This window comes from Prionailurus bengalensis, chromosome B2 (assembly GCF_016509475.1).
Source record: "Prionailurus bengalensis isolate Pbe53 chromosome B2, Fcat_Pben_1.1_paternal_pri, whole genome shotgun sequence".
Lineage (NCBI taxonomy): Eukaryota > Metazoa > Chordata > Mammalia > Carnivora > Felidae > Prionailurus > Prionailurus bengalensis.
The window spans coordinates 99,610,458-99,629,692 of NC_057349.1; the positions used below are offsets into that span (position 1 = coordinate 99,610,458).

General features: G+C 37.5%; 1 protein-coding gene across 3 annotated transcripts in view; it reads right to left on the minus strand.

The window, feature by feature from the left end:
• Nucleotides 1-19,235, minus strand: part of CDK19 (cyclin dependent kinase 19) — a 199,993-nt gene that overhangs the window by 59,421 nt on the left and 121,337 nt on the right. For all 3 annotated transcript variants that reach the window (XM_043592112.1, XM_043592113.1, XM_043592114.1), the window contains one exon: nt 2,482-2,592. In XM_043592112.1, coding sequence (XP_043448047.1) covers nt 2,482-2,592 — 111 coding nt within the window. The remainder of the gene's footprint in view (nt 1-2,481; nt 2,593-19,235) is intronic.

Here is a 19,235-nt window from a genome sequence, read left to right on the forward strand (position 1 = left end):
CAATCAAGTCTACAATAAATTCTCTACATTTAAAAATTACTTATTAAAGGCCAATAATGACACAAAGAAAAATAATTTGAATGATAAGGGACCTATACTGGGGGTGAGTGTGACAATGTTATTGTGGGTATAATAACTAGATTTACTGAAACCAGTAAGATTTTCATTAAATAGAACCAAAAGGTAAAAAGCACTGATACTTAACAGACTGCATAAAAACAGTACTAGTATTTTAAAAAAAAAAAAAAAAAAAAAAATAGTGTTAGTTGTATTCTCTACTGACAGAATGAAAGATTAAAAGAGAAGAAAAAAATACTCTATAATTCTTTACTATATTTTTAAAAATATTTTATTTTAAGTAAACTCCACGCCACACATGGGGCTCAAACTCATGACCCTGAGATCAAGAGTTACATGCTCTACCAACCGAGCCAGCTACATGCCCTTAAATCTTTACTACTGTATAAAAAGTTAGCACTTAGTAAATTTGTATAATCTCACTGACTATGTGTACATTTGAATTATTGCAAAAATCCACCTTCTTTTGGCATAGGATGAAATTAGGATATATTCCTAGTAGTTAATATTAAATAGGAAATCACTAGAAAGGAGGAAGGAGAGAAAAAGGCGGAATTCAACCTCATTGAAATAAATACAACTGGATCACTATATTCAAATTTTTATGACCACATGTTATTTTGTAGGTTATGATAACATCATTTTGATAGGGAAGATATGCTATCTGTCCCCCAAACCTCCACCTCCATCTTTGCCTCACCCTGTGCAAAACACAACATGATGGGTATTACAGGTCATGTAGGGGCACCTGGGTGGCTCAGTCGGTTGAGCGACCAACTTTGGCTCAGGTCATGATCTCACAGCCCGTGAGTTCAAGCCCCACATCAGGCTCTGTGCTGACAGCTCAGAGCCTGGAGCCTGCTTCAGATTCTGTGTCTCCCTCTCTCTCTGCCCCTCCCCTGCTTATGCTCTGTCTCTCTCTGTCTCAAAAATAAATAAAAACGTTAAAAAAAATTAAAAAAAAATAAAGGTCATGTAAACCCCTATTGAACAACACTGGTAAAGCTGTCAATAATGCTCCACTAACTTAAAAATGGCCAAATGGCATAGAAAAATTTTAACCTATTAACAGAGCTTTCTTGCTTTTTCATAAGCTGTTTAACAACATGTACTTTATTTAAGGAAATAATAGAAAATTAGGGTTTATATGGAGGGGCAGTATCCAGAAAATATATAATAGGAGCTACACATATATAACTTTCAACATTTTATAGCCACAGCAAAAGAAAAAAATAACAGGTAAAATTAATGTAGTATATTTTAATTAACCCAGCTTATTCAAAATATTATCATTTCAACATAGAATCAAAATAAAAAATATTAATGAGATTTTTTTTTTTCATAGTAAGTCTTCAAAAGTCCGTGTGTATTTTATATTCAGAGTACATCTCAATTTAGACCAGCTACACTTCAGGTGCTCACTAGGCACACATGGCTAAGGGCCATCATGTTACAAACGACATGGTTCTACAGGACCCGATCAGTCCAATGCACTGCATGTTCTTTCATCATACCACTGATGTTCAAGGTGAAGTACGTACATTATCAAGTAACTCTTGGATCCAAATCCACAAGGACCCGGAGAAATGGGGAAAACATCATTTTTATGAATATCCATGAAAAGAATGGAGAAAAATTCACTGGACACTGTTATCAATATGCTGTAATAGCATAAACTCTGAAAGCTCCTTAAAGACCGAGAAGTCTGTCAAAGTTATTCCTAAACAGATGTGTGACTTTATGTAGATGACAAACCACACTATGTTAAGTCAGAATTTAATTACCCAAAATTTGAACTTCCTGCCAAGTTTGATTTTTTTTTTTTTTTTTTACTTTTAGCAACTCCTTGGATAAAATGTTTAAGCATCTTGATTCCCAACTTAAAAACTTTAGAATTGGAATTTGGGGCTAATATTTCTAAAACCATGTATGTACCTCTATTTTGTGGAGTCGGTTTTAAATGCCAAAATGTTGCAAGAGATTGACCTTAACTTAGGGAAATTATTCACAAGTATATAACTGGTGAAACTTGAACTACAGTGTGTACCACAAAAGAAAGCCATTTTCACTACACATATCAGTAAACTGCCATTAATTACTTGCATAAAATCACAGTTTCATACACATTAACACTTTCTGAAGTAAAATTTCTGAATATTACAAATACTATCTTCTCAGTATAATAACATGATAATGTTCATTGCTCAAATTCTTTTAAATCTGCATTTGCATTTATTTTTTTTTAATTTTTTTTATATTGCATTTGCATTTATTATATTTATTTTGAACTCTGGTCAACAGAGCAAGTTTTGTTTTACGTGCATTAGTAATATGCAGTGCATACATTTGTTTCTCCATACCCAGATGAAAAGGGTCCTAAAAATAAAGTGAATTTAAACTTACCCACAAATCATGTTCTGCATAATCAAAGAGCAGCCACACCTTCCTGTCACTGTGAGAAAGGAACACCTTCTGCAATGCGATCACATTAGGGTGCTTCAATTCTCGCAAAAGCTGAATGCAAGAGAAAGAAGAGGGGTCACTCTCCTGCTAGCAAGGAGGGGGGAATGATGAACTTTCTATAAGTTGAAAGTGAAATCTTTGAAAATTTAAGCAAAATAAAAGGGAAAAAAAAACCCTACTGGGGCGCCTGGGAAGCTCAGCTGGTTGTCCGACTCTTGATTTTGGCTCAGGTCATGATCTCACGGTTCCTGGGTTCAAGCCCCACATCCGGGCTTTGTGCTGACAGTGTAGAGCCTGCTTGAGATTCTCTCTCCTCTCTCTGCCCCTTCCTACTTGTGTGTGCCCTCTCTCTCAAAACAAATTGATAAACATTAAAAAAAAAAAAAATACCCCTACTCAGAGATAAGTTCTGTCAACACCTTGGTGCATATCCTTCGATTCTTTTTCTATGTGTATGTGTATGTTTCTAAGTGGGATCACTTTGGGTCGCCTGGGTGGTTCAGTTTGAGCACCTGACTCTTGATTTCAGCTCAAGTCATGATCTCAAGGTTGTGAGATCAAGCCCTGCAGCGTGGAACCTACTTGGGATTCTCTCTCTCCCTTTCTCTCTGCCCCTCCCCTGCTCATGTTCATGATCTCTCTGTCAAAATAAGTAAATAAACATTTTAAAATAAATAAAATAAAATGGGATCATTTTAAGTAGTAATATGTAAAATGGTAAACAAAAGTAATATCTTATCACTAAATGATTAAATATATTTTGGAATGTGCCTATCTTTTTTACTGTTGGGGGACAGGAACCACATATTAATACTATCTATATCTACTCTAACACAGTATGTGCTCAATAAATATTTGACAAAAGAAGGAAAGATATTTGACAATCCCTACACTAGAGCATGTGGTTGAGGTTTTTTTTTACGAAAGCAGTGAGTATAAGATAATCTCTCATACCCACTGATTAAAAAAAAACAATTGGTGTGGAGAAGAGTCCTATAAATAGAGAAAGGATAAGCCCGCACAGAGTAGAAGCTGCACCGTGATAAACAAGGAAATCATAAAAAGATAGACCGGATCAGCAAGTGAAAACTTAGCACCTGGCACTTAACAGGCAGTTGCCTGATAAAATATTTAGCAACAATAACTTTATCTGTCCAAGATGAAAGCCTATAAACATGCCTGCCACAGGCTGTCCTTAACCAGGGTTCAGATTTAACACAAACATATTCAATTTGATATTTTGAATGTCTTTTTTTTTTTTTTAATTTTTTTTAACCTTTATTCAGTTTTGAGAGACAGAGAGAGACAGAGCATGAATGGGGGAGGGGCAGAGAGAAAGGGAGACACAGAATCCAAAGTAGGCTCCGGGCTCCGAGCTGTCAGCTCAGAACCCGACGTGGGGCTCGAACTCACGAACAGTGAGATCTTGACCTGAGCCAAAATCGGATGCTTAACCGACTGAGCCACCCAGGCGCCCCAGTCTTTTATTTATTTTGTATTTTATTTGAGAGAAAGAGAGAGAGTGTGTGCATGTGAGCGGGGGCAGGGGCAGAGGGAGGGAGAAAATTCTAAGCAGGCTCCATACTCAGTGCTGAGCCTGACACAGGGCTCGATCCCACAACCCTGGGATCCTGACCCAAGCAGAAATCAAGAGTTGGACACTCAACTGACTGAGCCACCGAGGTGCCCCTGAATGTCTTTTAAATATAAAACTCTGTGGCAGATACAAAAAGGGAGAGGGAGCAACATTTCTACTGAATACTTTGTAAGATGATTACACACACACACACACACACACACACACACACACACACACACGTTTTTCTCTCATTTAATTCTTACAACTACCCTATGATGTACATGGAACCTGAAGTCCAGTGTAATAAAAATAACTTGACTAATATCAAACACCTAGAAAGAGAAGAGGTTCGGATTTAAATAGATCTGCCTAATTCCAAAGTCCATGCTTTTTCCATTATGGCTGAAGTCCTTGCCTTCAATTCCTACAGTGTACTGGGCAAGACAGACATATAAACAGATCAACGAGACAAGAGAAAGATGAATTGCCTACCCATTCTAATAACTTCAAATGAGTAAAGTATATCTTGCATGCCTGTGCTGGAATTCTGTAAAAATCGTGTGAACTCCATCTCTGGAACTCTTATAAATTACTTCCCAGCTGCCTAATTCTTCCCTACTTTTGACATCAGGTTTCCCAGTTCTTCAATTCTCTTATTTTGGCTCTGTACTTCAGCTCTTTCTCTTCACCTGCACTTTGACCACCTTCCTGGAAGGTGCTATACCAGCTCTAATCTGGGCGTGGTTCCCAGATATGACTCCCTGGGTTCTCCCTCAAACCACATGCCCCGAAACAGAGTTAGGATGGGCTGAGCTGCCTAGACAGCCGTCTACTTTTCACAGTCTGCCTCAGGATTCTATCCGTATTTCCTATCGGATCTAGGTAGAAGGAGGAGCTGGAAGGATATATCCGGGGAAGATATAATAGTCCTACGCCCTTGGTGGGGAGGGAGAGAGGAGGGCGATTAAATGGGTGCTCAGCTATCAGCTGCTATCTGTTCCCTCTGCCTGAGAAATGTTAAACAACCCTGCTTCTTGCTTCAGATGCAAATATTAGACAAAACAGTCTCTTAATTAATGACTGAATCAGAAAAAGTGGCATTTTGGAGGGATGCAGAGCTATATCCAGTTTCCTGCTTTTGAATATTTTAGGCTCCCAGACTCAGTGGGTTAATACATTTAATGACCCCACTTGCCATGGTCAACCTTCAAGTGCTTGGACACTGGTAAGAAGCCTCACTGCAGGTGCAATGCCTTATTACCCTCTCTTTCTCTCAATAGGGATGAACTTAGAAAGTTTGGCTTTATTATGTCTCTACCCAAAATATGTTGTCTTTGTTGCCTGCAGTGGAAGGGAAAGTGAGACTCACTTCTGCATCTAAACTAGGCTCTGACTTGTATGGGGGAGGGGATATCACATGTAGCAACATTTAATCAATATCTCTAAAAAATTATGTTTTCTGTGACTACAAATTGGTGATCCCTCTACAATGAAGCCACTTTAACTCCCATATTTCAACATTATTTTGAATAGGTAATACAATCCAAAAATCAAAAGTACTTAAAAGATACCTCATTACCACTCCTGCCCCTAGTGACCCTAGTCCCTCTTGCCTGCTGGAATTAACAACTTTTATTAATTAATCCTTCCAGTGTTTCTTTATGGAAATAAAGCAAATGGAATACATACTTTTAATCTGTCCTTATTTACTCAAAAGATAGCACTTAACTTTTTCTTAGCACAATCTATCTTAGAAATCCCTCAATATCAGAAATCCCTCAATTGATCCCTCAATCCATCAATGTTAGTATGTAGAAATCTTTCTTTATCTTTCTTACAGCAGCAATGTATTTCTAGGTCTTTCGCTTTCTAGGTTCTTTTTTTTATTGTGGTAAAATATACATAACACAAAATTTATCATTTTAACCATTTTTCACTGTACAGTTCAATGGCATTAAGTATATTCACACTGTCGTGCAACAATCGCCACTATCCTTTCTTCAAAACTTTTTTAGCATCTCAAACTGAAACTCAGTACCATTAAACAATATGGCCCCTGAGAAACTCTACTTTCTACCTCTATGATTTGACTATTCTAGGTACCTCATGTAAGTGGAATCATATAACATTTGTCTTTCTGTGTCTGGCTTCTTTAACATGTCTCCAGGGCTCATCCATGTTATAGCATATGTCAGAATTTCTTTCCTGTCAAAGGCTAAATAATATTCCATTGTATGTACATACCACATTTATTTATCTATTCATCCCTTCCATCATTCCATGGATATCTGGGTTGATTCCACCTTTTGGCCATTATGAATGAATAATGCTGCCTTGAACACTGATACACAAATATCTCTTATTTTCTTTTATATATCCAGGAGTAAAACTGGTGGATCCTATGATAATTCTATGTTTAATTTTTTGAGAAACCACCGTACAGGTTTCCTTTTAATATGACCTACAGGAGAGAAAAGTGTAGAGTTTTCAACTGCATGCATTTAGTAGAAATTTTTTCCTAATCCCCAAATTTGCATGTTCTAGCACAGCAATATATACTTTGTATTTCTGCAGATCTGCTGAGTCTTTCCTACCCTACAGGTCTCTATAAGTCACTAACATCAATGTGAAAGCAGATGACGCAAAGAAATAGCAAGCTAATGTTACTTATGCCTATTCTGTTCTTTCTTCAAATTTGTCCTTTAATCGACAGCCAAAGTGGTGTTTCAAAGATACAAGACTGATCATCTCCAACCCCAGGGACAGGTCTAAGGAAGTAAAACAAGAGATAAGGCAAAGGCCAAATACTGAGGAACCTTGCAATCCATGCAGAAGTGTCACCAGTAAGGTTCTTTAATATCACTGGAAACTTGCTGGGCACAGGGGGTTAATGGAGAAACCAGCTGACACTAAAGGTACCACAGTCTGGCTTTCTTCTGTGTGTGTCTCATGGTCAGACCACTGAACAAGCAAGTTTGAGGGTGAGTTTAAGATGACTGTCAGATTTGGCCTCACGGGATCATCTGCACTTTATGTATATTTATATTCATATATTTTTATATTGCTTTAACGGTTTACAACTGCCTCCCTCCTTAAACCTTGAGGACAATTTTTAAATTATACCTATATCTCCAGGGACTAAACACAGCCTGAAACATAGAAGGAGCCCTGTTTTTAGTGATCTCCTCTAGTTTGAGGGCTTCAAATGTCACCTATGTGCCTGAACTCCCAGATGTTTATCTCTAGCTCACACCTCTTCCCTGAACTCCAGCAATGTGTATCAACATCTCTACTTGAATATCTACGAGCCAAAACTAGGGTAATGATTTCTACGTACCCTGCCCTCTACCTCAACTGCTCTTCCCCAGGCTCAGTTGATAGCAACTTCATCGTTCCAGTTACTCAGGTAAACAACTTCAGACTTTAGCTCTATTTGCAATATACCTCCCCAGTGAGTCTTTCCCAGGCCTTCTATTTGAAATTATAACCTCCCTCGCCACCTTTATTTTTTTTTCTACAAAGTACTATCACTACCAAACATATTACAGCTCTATATCCCTTATCTATAATTCTAAAGAGCTTGGAAAACCTAAAGCTTGGGGCACCTGGGTGGCTCAGTCGGTTAAGGATCTGACACTTGATTTCGGCTGAGGTCATGAGGCCACAGTTTGTGAGATTGAGCCCTGCATCAGGCTCTGTGCTCAAAGTGCAGAGCCTGGTTGGGATTCTCTCTCCGTCTCTCTCTGCCCCTCCCCTGCTCACTCTCTCTCTCTCAAAATAAATAAATAAACATTAAAAAAGGAAGGAAGGGGGGCGCCTTGGTGGTTCAGTCGGTTAAGTGTGACTTTGGCTCAGGTCATGATCTCGCGGTTTGTGAGTTCAAGCCCTGCGTTGGGCTCTGTGCTGACAGCTCAGGAGCCTGCTTCAGATTCTGTGTCTCCCTCTCTCTCTGCCCCTCCCCTGCTTCTGCTCTGTCTCTCTCTGTCTCTCAAAAATGAATAAATGTGAAAAATAAATAAATAAAAATAAAAAAGGAAGGAAGGACGAGAAACAAAAACTTTCTAGGAACTCATGTAGGAAAAACAAATTTAACTTCAATGGTAAAATAAATCCACTGTCAAGGGCACATCCTTTCAGGTTATCAGATTCTGATTCTATGGAAGCTGTTTTACAACTCTGTACGTTATAGCTAACTGATAATATGCAGAATAATTCTTGTCTATACACATGCAAATTGTCCTGTCCAGTAGAGGTTCATTTACTTCCCTCTCTCATTATGGAAGAGGCCAGTTTTACCTCACTTGCACATCATTTTAACCTTCCTGATCTATAAATATGCCTGTTCTAGGGAGTCTCCTTTTAATATATATATTTTAACGTTTATTTATTTTTGAGAGAGAGACAGACAGAGCATGAGCAGGGGAGGGGCAGAGAGAGACAGAGAGAGGGAGACACAGAATCTGAGGCAGGTTCCAGGCTTTGAGTTGTCAACACAGAGCTGGATGCGGGGCTTGAACTCACGGACTGCGAGATCATGACCTGAGCTGAAGTCAGACACTTAACCGACTGAGCCACCCAGGCGCCCTAGGGACTCTCCTTTGAATGGGCTATACCATCTACTTGGTTCCTTCATTTAACAAATTAAATAAAACCTTGAAGATGTGTTCATCTTATATCTGTATCACATCATAATTTAACCTTTTTTTTTTGAAAAGTATCCTTTAATACTCATTTTGCGGAAATATCTCACTTGCATTCACGTGAAGCTGTTACCGTCTTTATTCATCCAAGTGTGAATGTTCATACTTCTATACTAAAGAATATTAATAGGTTTGATTACTGCTTCCCTGGGGGTTAGATAACATAATATATATACCATATTATCTTTCAAAAATCTTTAAAATGTTTGAATCTAAAATACATCTGTTCCTGGGGCTTTATTTAAGAAATTGTGGACCTAGCTATTGTTTATTTATTTTATCTTGTTTATCATCTGTCTCTCTCCATTAACATATAAGCTCCCTGAAGGCGAAGTTTTTGTTGGTTTTATACCCCCAGTGCTTAAAATGGTTCCTGGCACACAGTAAGCACTCAAGAAATGTCAAATGTCAGAAGAATTAAATCTGCTGAACTTACCTGGTTTTTACAAAATAAACCAGTAAAGAGCTTGGAGTATTGTAAGACTTTGCTATCGTTTCAAAAGGTGTTTTGAATGATTCTGTTTTTAATAAACTGAACAGACTGTGTCTACAAATAGTTTTTCTAAGGATACTCACTTTCCTCAAGCTACATTTATTTTAAGCTTAAAAAGGAATGGTTATCTCCACCAGCGCCCACACTACCAGAAGTACAAGGGTGGGGCCTTACTGTAAAGAGCAGAAACAAGGCTCTTAATAGCTCAGGGTGAAATATTTAACCTGCATAGAACCTGAAAAGCCAAAGGATATGATGAGGGTGTTTCCTGAAAGGGAAGCACTACAAAATTCTAAAGAAAATGTACACAGGAAAAAGGGACACAGGGGGACACACGTGAGGAACTAAAGGAAAGATTTATCCAATCACTGGTTACCCTCAAGGTGACTTTACTAACCAAATGCTAGACCCGAAATAATTGCCACTCAAGAGTGTATTCTCTACCCTTATTTACGGAAGCAAACAAATGAAAAGAAGGAAATTTCTCAACCACTATTTACTGAAGAAACAAATGAACAAAAACAGTAAATATAAATGTCCAATAATAAGAAGACTGATAAGTAAACTATGTGGATATCCACATATTGTTGACTCATAGGCATATGCCTCGAGTTTTTAAATACATGAGAAAACACTTATACAATAATATCGTGATGTAACATAAAAGGGCTGCAAAATAGGAGCGCCTGGGTGGCTCAGTCGGTTGAGCATCCGACTTCAACTCAGGTCATGATCTCACAGTTTGTGGATTTGAGCCCCGCGTCAGGCTCTGTGCTGACAGCTTGCTCAGAGCCTGCAGCCTGCTTCAGATTCTGTGTCTCCTCCTCTCGCTCCGCCCCTCCCCCGCTCATGCTCTGTCTCTCAAAAATAAATAAATGTTAAAAAAATTTTTTAAATATTTTTTAAAAAGGCTGCAAAATATTAAATGTTTATAAAATAGGAAATAGATCAAAACATTAATATAGTTATGTCGGGATGGTGGGATTATGTGTGACTTTTAGTTCTTTCTATTTTTCTATTTTACAGGTTTTCTATAATGAACATTACTCTTGGGATTTAAAAACTCACACACATGCACGCACACACACACACACACACACACCCGCAAAAGGCAGTTCTTTCTCTCCAGAAATCTACCTGCTAAGATAAGATGACTATCAAACTATCACAGCTTCTTATGTGGTTGATCTGAAAAGGGACACAAAGAAAGAAGGAGATGGTCATGCTTTTACTACCTTAATTTTTGGAAATATCAGATTTTACCAATGGTACCTGTGACAGATATGCAGAAAACTAAAATGATCTCAAAGGAGCTAATGAAGAATGTGCAGTAAACATGCCAAGATTTTATCTGATCTTCCTTCAAGGGCATATAAGTGATTATAAAGAGTATCCAGTTTTCACTGTTCTAAACATATAATAATTCAAAGTTATAATACTAAACTTTTATCTCTAAGGTACTACTTAGGATCCTGACTCACTACAAGGAGGCTTGGGCTAGACTAACAATTACAGAACCCAGTTTTTATTTTTATCCACACATCTTTCTTCCCCTCTTATCCCCTCTTTCTGTTCTCCAAGTCTCTGATGCCCCCACGGTTCCAGATTCCTCTTTTAGGGTATCTGAATGGAAAGGGTCCTCTTATACTTCAATAACTCACTTATCTCAAAGTAAATTCAATTTTCTATTCTTATTTGATCTGTTGAAAGTAACTGCAGGATTCATTTGACTATCAATCTTTCCCCATAGTGAACATGGCTTTCCTTTAGGAAGCACTGAGTATACCATTTTTTTTAAGTCTCTCTCTCTCTCTCTCTCTCTCTCTCTCTCTCTCTCTCTCACACACACACACACACACACACACACACACACATGAAACTGTTTATTTTATGGCAAACAGGATTCACCTAACTCCAAAATGCCCCAATATTCCTAAACTGAAATCTAAGAATTAGCATTTTGAAATCTGACACTTGCACATCTGTGACAGCAGCCCTTCTGGAAGCTGGTCTTTGCAAACACAGAGATACATTATAACCTTCCAGCAGGTGGCACTCATACTCTGAAAAGGGGTCTATAAAACAGTAACCCAGCTCTGGTTAAAGGTGGCCCTACATTTTCTTGCTTTATTTTACCTTAGGGACACTACTTAGGTACAAGTCATAAGCTTCAGGAAGGTCAATGATCCACTTCCACAAAGAGGAAATGACAGTGAGGCAGCAGGCACAAGGCAAAAAAGTACAGGTTTTAGAATTCTGAGATCTGAATTTGAGTCCTGACTGATTAACTATATGACACAGAGCAAGTTGATTTAAAAATCCTTCTGGGCCTCATGGAATGATAAATATCTACAGTGAAACATAAACACAGTTTCTGTAAGAATTAAATGAAATACGAGCACATTATGTAACATAATGCATAGGACATATTAAGAACTTGATAAATTATAGTTATTACTCTTATTAATTAACTCTTATTAACAAGAATGTGATGAGGACTACATGACATAATATATGCAGAAAGCCTGGAATACTAGAAGTTCTTGATGAACAGTAACTGTTACTCTCATTACATATAAGTGGAAGGAACTGACCACTCCAGACAGAGACACCTGTTAGAGGGAGATGTAATGAGATGGGGAATGCTATAGCATTTCCTTACCAAATTTCTGAAACTCTCCCTGGGTAGAATCTATTATAATACTACGGCTATGGGAAAGTTACTTTCCTTTCCATTCTGCAACAATCTGGTTTCCTCTTCTCTCTGACCTCAAGCACAACAAGGTACTTAACGACGGAGCGATTTTTGAAACCAAGTGAGGTCTGTAATAAATAAATAAATAAATAAATAAATAAATAAATAAATAAATAAATAAATAAATAAATAAATAAATAAATAAATAAATAAATATCTCCTCAATTATGATAACATATATGTTCTTTTTAAAGTATGAGTAGGGGCGCCTGGGTGGCGCAGTCGGTTAAGCGTCCGACTTCAGCCAGGTCACGATCTCGCGGTCTGTGAGTTCGAGCCCCGCGTCAGGCTCTGGGCTGATGGCTCAGAGCCTGGAGCCTGTTTCTGATTCTGTGTCTCCCTCTCTTTCTGCCCCTTCCCTGTTCATGCTCTGTCTCTCTCTGTCCCAAAAATAAATAAACGTTGAAAAAAAAATTTAAAGTATGAGTGTTTGGGGGTGCCTGGGTGGCTCAGTCGGTTCAGCGCCCAACTCTTGATTTTGGCTCAGGTTATGATCTCACAGTTCATGGGTTTGAGCCCCTTGTTAGGCTCTGCGCTGACTGAGCGGAGCCTTCTTATGATCCTTTTTCTTCCTCTCTCTCTCTGCCCCTCCCCTGCTTGTGCTCTCTCTCTTAAAATAAATAAACTTAAAAAAAATTTAAATAAGTAAATAAAGTATGTGTGTTTAATCTTTCATGTAACATAGTCCATAGGAGAAAACCACATATCTTATAAATCACTGGCACTCTGAATATATAAGGTTTAAATATGAAAAATGAAACAGATGGAAATCAAAATGAAGAGTTTACAAAGTAAAACCTAAAGAACTAGAATTCTCAAGGGCTTTCTGATTCTTTGAGGGGGTAATCAGAAAATCTTTTCATGTTTCAATGCTCTTGGCTGAAAATCTTCCTACATTCACAATTATTGAAACTAAATTTGTCTTTCACTCTGGACATTGTGCCTTGGGGTTTCAGTAGTTAAAACTCCTAACAAATGTTTATTTCCTTCTCATCTATCCTTTTTATCTCCTAGAAATAAAATGAGGAAGGAAGAAAACTAATTTAAAACTCCTTATTTAGGAGGCACCTGGGTGGCTCAGTCTTGCTTAGGAGTCCAACTTTGGCTCAGGTCATGATCTCACGGTTTGTGGGTTTCAAGCCCCGCGCCAGGCTCCGTGCTGATGGTGGGAAGCCTGCTTGTGATTCTCTCTCTCCCTCTCTCTGCCCCTTCCATGTGCTCTTTCTCTCTCAAAATAAAAAAATAAAATCAAAACTCCTTATTTAGACCCTTGCTTTTTTTTAAAAAAAAAGTATTGTTTTATTCCCCATAATTCTATCTCTAGTTCTCTTTTCCTTTTCTATTCCGCAGTCTCTCTTGACATCTTACATGTGTCTGAGGTTTAGCTACTACTTTTATAGAGAATCCCAAATCTCAATCTCTAGCTCTAATCTCACTCCTAAACTCTGACATCAAATTCCAACTATGCATATATACATCCACATGAAAATTCCATTGTACCTTCAAACCCACAGATCCAAGACTGAACATAGCTTGCCCACCTTGACCTCTTAGCGTGTCCACTATCCTTGCAATTACACTAATATTTCCTAATCACCAAGGCAGGCTCATAACTTACAATCAGTCAGGGCTCAGCCTCTGGACAAGTGCTACACACTCTGCCCCTTAAATATCACTCATGAATTCGCACCTTAATAATTAAAAGAAACCTTTAACTAATATTTACACATGTGCTCCTGTCTCTGCCCAGAAAGATCTTCCCCATCCTCTTTGTCTGATTAATGCCTACTTGCTTTTTCAAAGGAGTAATTTATCCCTGCTTAAGAAGCCTTCTCTAAAACTCCTAGTCAGAAGTGGGTGTCTCTTCTGTTTCCATCCGTACTGTATATTTCTGTTAACATACCACTAATTAAATAAAATTATGATGTAGTTTAATTATCTATCTCTCTTAATAGATTGTAAGGTTCTGGAGTGCAATGACTATGCCTTCCATCTCTACATTTTCATTGTCTTGTACAAGCCAGACACATGGTAGGTGTTCAACAAATGTTGGCTGAATTAATGAGGGATGACTTATCTCCTACCTCTTCTTCTAATACATCCTATGTATTGACATCAGAATATCTTCCTAAAATAAAAAGTCTGATGATGTTAACTCTCCCATTCCAAAATCTTAAATGGCTTCAAAGTGAAAACTCCTAAGTAGGACATTTAAAACTATCCACCCCAGGGACACCAGGGTGGCTCAGTCGGTTAAGCATCCAACTTCAGCTCAGGCCATGATCTCCTTGTTCATGAGTTCAAGCACTGCGTCAGGCTCTGTGCTGACAGCTCAAGAGCCTGGAGCCTGCCTCAAATTCTGTGTCTCCCTCTCTCTCTGCCCCTCCCCCCATTCGCACTCTGTCTCTCTCTCTCTCTGTCTCAAATATAAATAAACGTTAAAAAAATTTTTTTAAAAACCATCCACCCCAAAGGCTAAATCTATTTTTCCAGAAATAATCTCTTTGGTGGGGGTGAGGGTACTGGGGGTGGGGAGCTGAGACTCAAGATAAAACTGCATTGTAAATGAGGCAGGTGGATAGGATAGGACCCAAATTAAGGACTAGTGAGCTTTTCCCTGATAAAGAGAGTATCATAATTGCCATATGTTGTAGCCTTCACCTTAAGGATATTCCCTATGCCATCATCATGAATGGGCAGAATATGCATATACAGCAAACCTAACCTGCTCTGGAAAGTCCCAGAAGGTGCTCCTAATGAAGTATGCTTGTTGGAAAGAGAACTGAGAAGTACAGAGCCTCAAACAGCAAGGCAGAGCACTAACAAGTATTCTCATTATGCCATGGAGACACCAGTTCTAAGGACTCCTTCACTATTCATCTTTTAGGAGCAAATATCAAATGAAATCCCTATTCTATTCTAAATTTGCTGTGGCAGACTTCTATCACTATGTAACAGAGATGTTGCTTTTTTTTCCCCCCAGATGAATATTTATAAAACCACCTAGCACTGAACCTGGCACAAAGTAGAGAGAATCCCATCAAGTTTTGTTGAATGCAAAAATGAAAGCAACAGAACATGTTTGAATTGGGTTTCAAATACATTGGGTAAATGACATGTATTCCACACTGAAAAAAATATTATTTTTAAAACTAAGAAAATTTCTAATAAGGAATTTAGGAAGTCTGGAAATTGAAACTAGCCTTTGATTAATTAAGCAAATAAAGTAGTAATTCTATCCTAAATGGCCATAATAAACTTAATTTTTATCTCAGTGCACTCTGATGCTATCTGGGTTCACACCTAACCCATACTTATACTTCTAAAATATATGGTTTAGGGATCCCTGGGTGCCTTAGTCAGTTAAGCATCTGACTCTTGGTTTCAGCTTGGGTCATGATCATGCAGTTCATGAGATCAAGCCCCATGTCAGCCTCTGCACAAAGAGCATGGAGCTTGCCTGGGATTCTCTCTCTTTCTCTCTCTCTGCCCCCAACCTTAAAATAAATAAATAAATAAACTTTAAAAAATAAATAAAATAAAATATACAGTTTGTATTTTCTTTAGTAAAAGCAGGCAACCAAATAGCCCTGAAAGTCATCTCCTACCCAGTGCCAACCTCCACCCTCCCTTCCCACCCCCTGCCTCTGGCTAAGGATCTTCAGAGAGAGAGGGGTCTGCTCTCTGAAGGAACTTGTTTAATACATGTTGGATGTTTTACTTTTCAGAATTATTGGTATTATCAATGGTCAGATGCCCCTCCCATAAAACTACAAGAAATTGCACTAACGTTTACAATTTATAGCTAAGGGTTTTGATTAATTATTAATAGCTAAAATACCAATACCAGTAACTCAACGTATTTCACATCACTATGCTTCTAGAGAAGATAAACACAATGAAGTCAAGGCTCAAATAAATTAATCATTTATAACTCCTGAAGACCTCACAGGAATTTAAACAGCAGTAATAAGTAAAGCTACTAAACGATCTGACCAAATCCAGGAAATGTCTACTGTATTGTTTCCATTAAACAGAAAATCAACTTCCTTCCTACTCTGTTAAAAAACCTTTGTATGTATTATAAGCAAACACAGAGGGGGGTGAGTTTCCACAGTGAAATAAATGACTCCTTTATATTAAACATCTACTAGAATTAATAAATCCTAAATATTTCCACTGAGTATTAACTTTAACATTTAAAAGAGCTTCATTGTGACTAATGTAGCTTTTATGAAAATATGTTAAAACAATGAGGGGGGAAAAAACTAGTAATTATGATATTATAATAATGAAAAATAATCCAAATACTATAACTTTCGATAATGTTGTGTTTAGGGGCACCTGGGTGGCTCAATCGGTTAAACATCTGACTTTGGCTCAGTCGTCATCTGGCAGTTCACAAGTTGGAGCCCTGCGTCAGGCTCTGCAGTGCTTAGTGATGTGAAATATGTTGAATTACTGGCATTGGTATTTTACCTATTAATAACTAATCAAAACCCTTAGTTTTGTGGCACAGAGCCTGATGAGATTCCCTCTCTCCTCTTTTTCTCTACCCTTACCCCACTTTCTTTTGCTCTTTCTCCAAATAAATAAATAAACTATTTTTTAATGTTTATTTGTTTCTGAGAGAGAGAAAGAGAGAGCGAGCATGAGTGGGGGAGGGGGAAGGAGAGAGGGAGACACAGAATCTGAAGCAGGCTCCAGGCTCTGAGCTGTCAGCACAGAGCCTGACGCACGCCTCAAACCCACGAACCATGAGATCATGACCTGAGCCAAAGTGGGACGCGTAACTGACTGAGCCACCCAGGGACCCCAATAAATAAACTTAAAAAAAAATAATAATAATAATAATATTGTATTTAGCAGAGCACATATGCAAAAAGGACAGCATTAATTTTAAAGTAAGCTTTCTTTGAATAATATTGGAACTTTGAAATGTCTTGATTCAAGACTGCTTGAAAAAATACATATGAAATTCACATCTCACTAGACTCTCCTCTTTGAAATGTTATTCTCCAACATAAGTTCTGGTCACACTTAAAACAAACATCTGCTATAGGGAAATCTCCTTTTAAATAAAATTCACAGGGAAAAGGTCAATAAATTTGACTACAAAACTATCTTGTACAGAAAATAAACCCTAAACAAAATCAAAAGGCTTACAACAAACTTGGAAAACATCACCAAATTGTAAGACACCAACATTAAAAGGCTAATTTGCTTGATTTGCAAAGCTTACAAAAATCATTAAGAAAAAAATACTTCAATAAAACAATGGGCAGAGAATATGGACATTTCACAAGAAGAAATACAATCTAAAATAGTCAAAAATTATATGAAAACATAATTATCTTGCTTAATTGAAGAATGCAAATTGAAGCAATGTTTACAGCAGCACTATCGACAATAGCCGAAGTATGGAAAGAGCCCAAATGTCCATCGATGGATGAATGGATAAAGAAGATGTGGTATATATATATACAACAGAGTATTACTCAGCAATCAAAAAGAATGAAATCTTGCCATTTGCAACTACGTGGATGGAACTGGAGGGTATTAGGCTAAGGTGAAATTAGTCAGTTAAAGAAAGGCAAAAGTCATATGAATTCACTCATATGAGGACTTTAAGATATAAAACAGATGAACATAAGGGAAGGGAAACAAAAATAATATAAAACAGGGAGGAGGACAAAACATAAGAGACTCATAAATATGGAGAACAAACTGAGGGTTACTGGAGGGGTTGTGGGAGGGGGATGGGCTAAATGGGTAAGGGGCACTAAGGAATCTACTCCTGAAATCATTGTTGCACTATATGCTAACTAATTTGGATATAAATTTTAAAAAATTAAATAAATAAATAAATAAATAAATAAATAAATAAAGGTAGTGGGGGGGGGGGAAAGAATGCAGTAAGAAATAAGACAAATCTGTATTGCTGGCGTGGAAAGATTATCAAGACATAATATTAAGTAATAAAGATGGAACAGAATACATAATATCTCTTAGTACTTTTAAAAGATATACATATGCTGGAATATGCATAAAAAAACATTGGTAAGGCCATAAGTAGTCATTTATAGTAGCTACTTTTGTGCAGAAGGACTAGGCCAAGGAAGACAGAGGTTTAAAGTTTTTTTGTTTTAAACTTTCTATATATTTTGAATTCTTACGCATATATGTCTTCATCATTTCTGAAATATCAACAGTTGTTACCGGAAGGAACAAATTATGCATAATTTGAATTTGCTACCTTGTACGGCTCTGCATTTTTTAAATTAATTTTTGTAAACACCTACTCTAAGATACTGTTTTTCTCCTGCAGCTTATAACCATTAATAGATTATGGAATCAGTTTAGTGAGCTGCAACCAGCATTTCCCACCCACCAAGGGAAGTCACTGCAACCAGACTACCAGACTAGAAAATCACTGAAAACACCAGTGCACCTCATAGGTTACGAGCAAGAGACAGCCAGACCAAGAGTGGATCACAGTTGATAAAAGCCTGAAAACCACTGCTCTAGGATAGTATGTGAACTGTATTTTGAATCAGGAAAAATCTTGATGACCTCATAATTGCCATCTCAAAACCAAGAATCATTTTATACTAAACTGAGTTTTTGTATGTCAATTCTTAGTATGACCAACTTGAAAAAAATACTATTAGTTGAAGTGATAAGAAAAAATATAATTTCTGAAAAATCTTAAAAGATGTTTTTAAGCCCGTCTTCATGTATATTGTATAGATGTCTTACTAATAACAAGACATCTATACAATATACATGAAGACGGGTTGATTTTTAAAAAATGAGTAAATTTTTAAAAAATGAATCTACATACATATATTAGGAATAGCCCCACATTATAAGTTATAAATATTAATAATCTCTGAAATTGCTAAAGTTGAAATTAAAGAAGTTTGGGTCACCTGGGTGGCTCAGTTGGTTGAGCATCAACTTTTCATTTTGGCTCCAGTCATGATCTCACGGTTCATGGGACTGAGCTCCGTGTTGGGCTCTGTGCTGACAGTGTGGAGCCTGCTCAGGATTCTCTCTTTCCCTCTCTCTCGACATGTCCCTCTCCTGCTCATGCTCTCTCTCTCTCTCTCAAAATAAATAAACATTTTTTAAACATGAAATTAAAGAAGTTTGGTTAAGATTGTT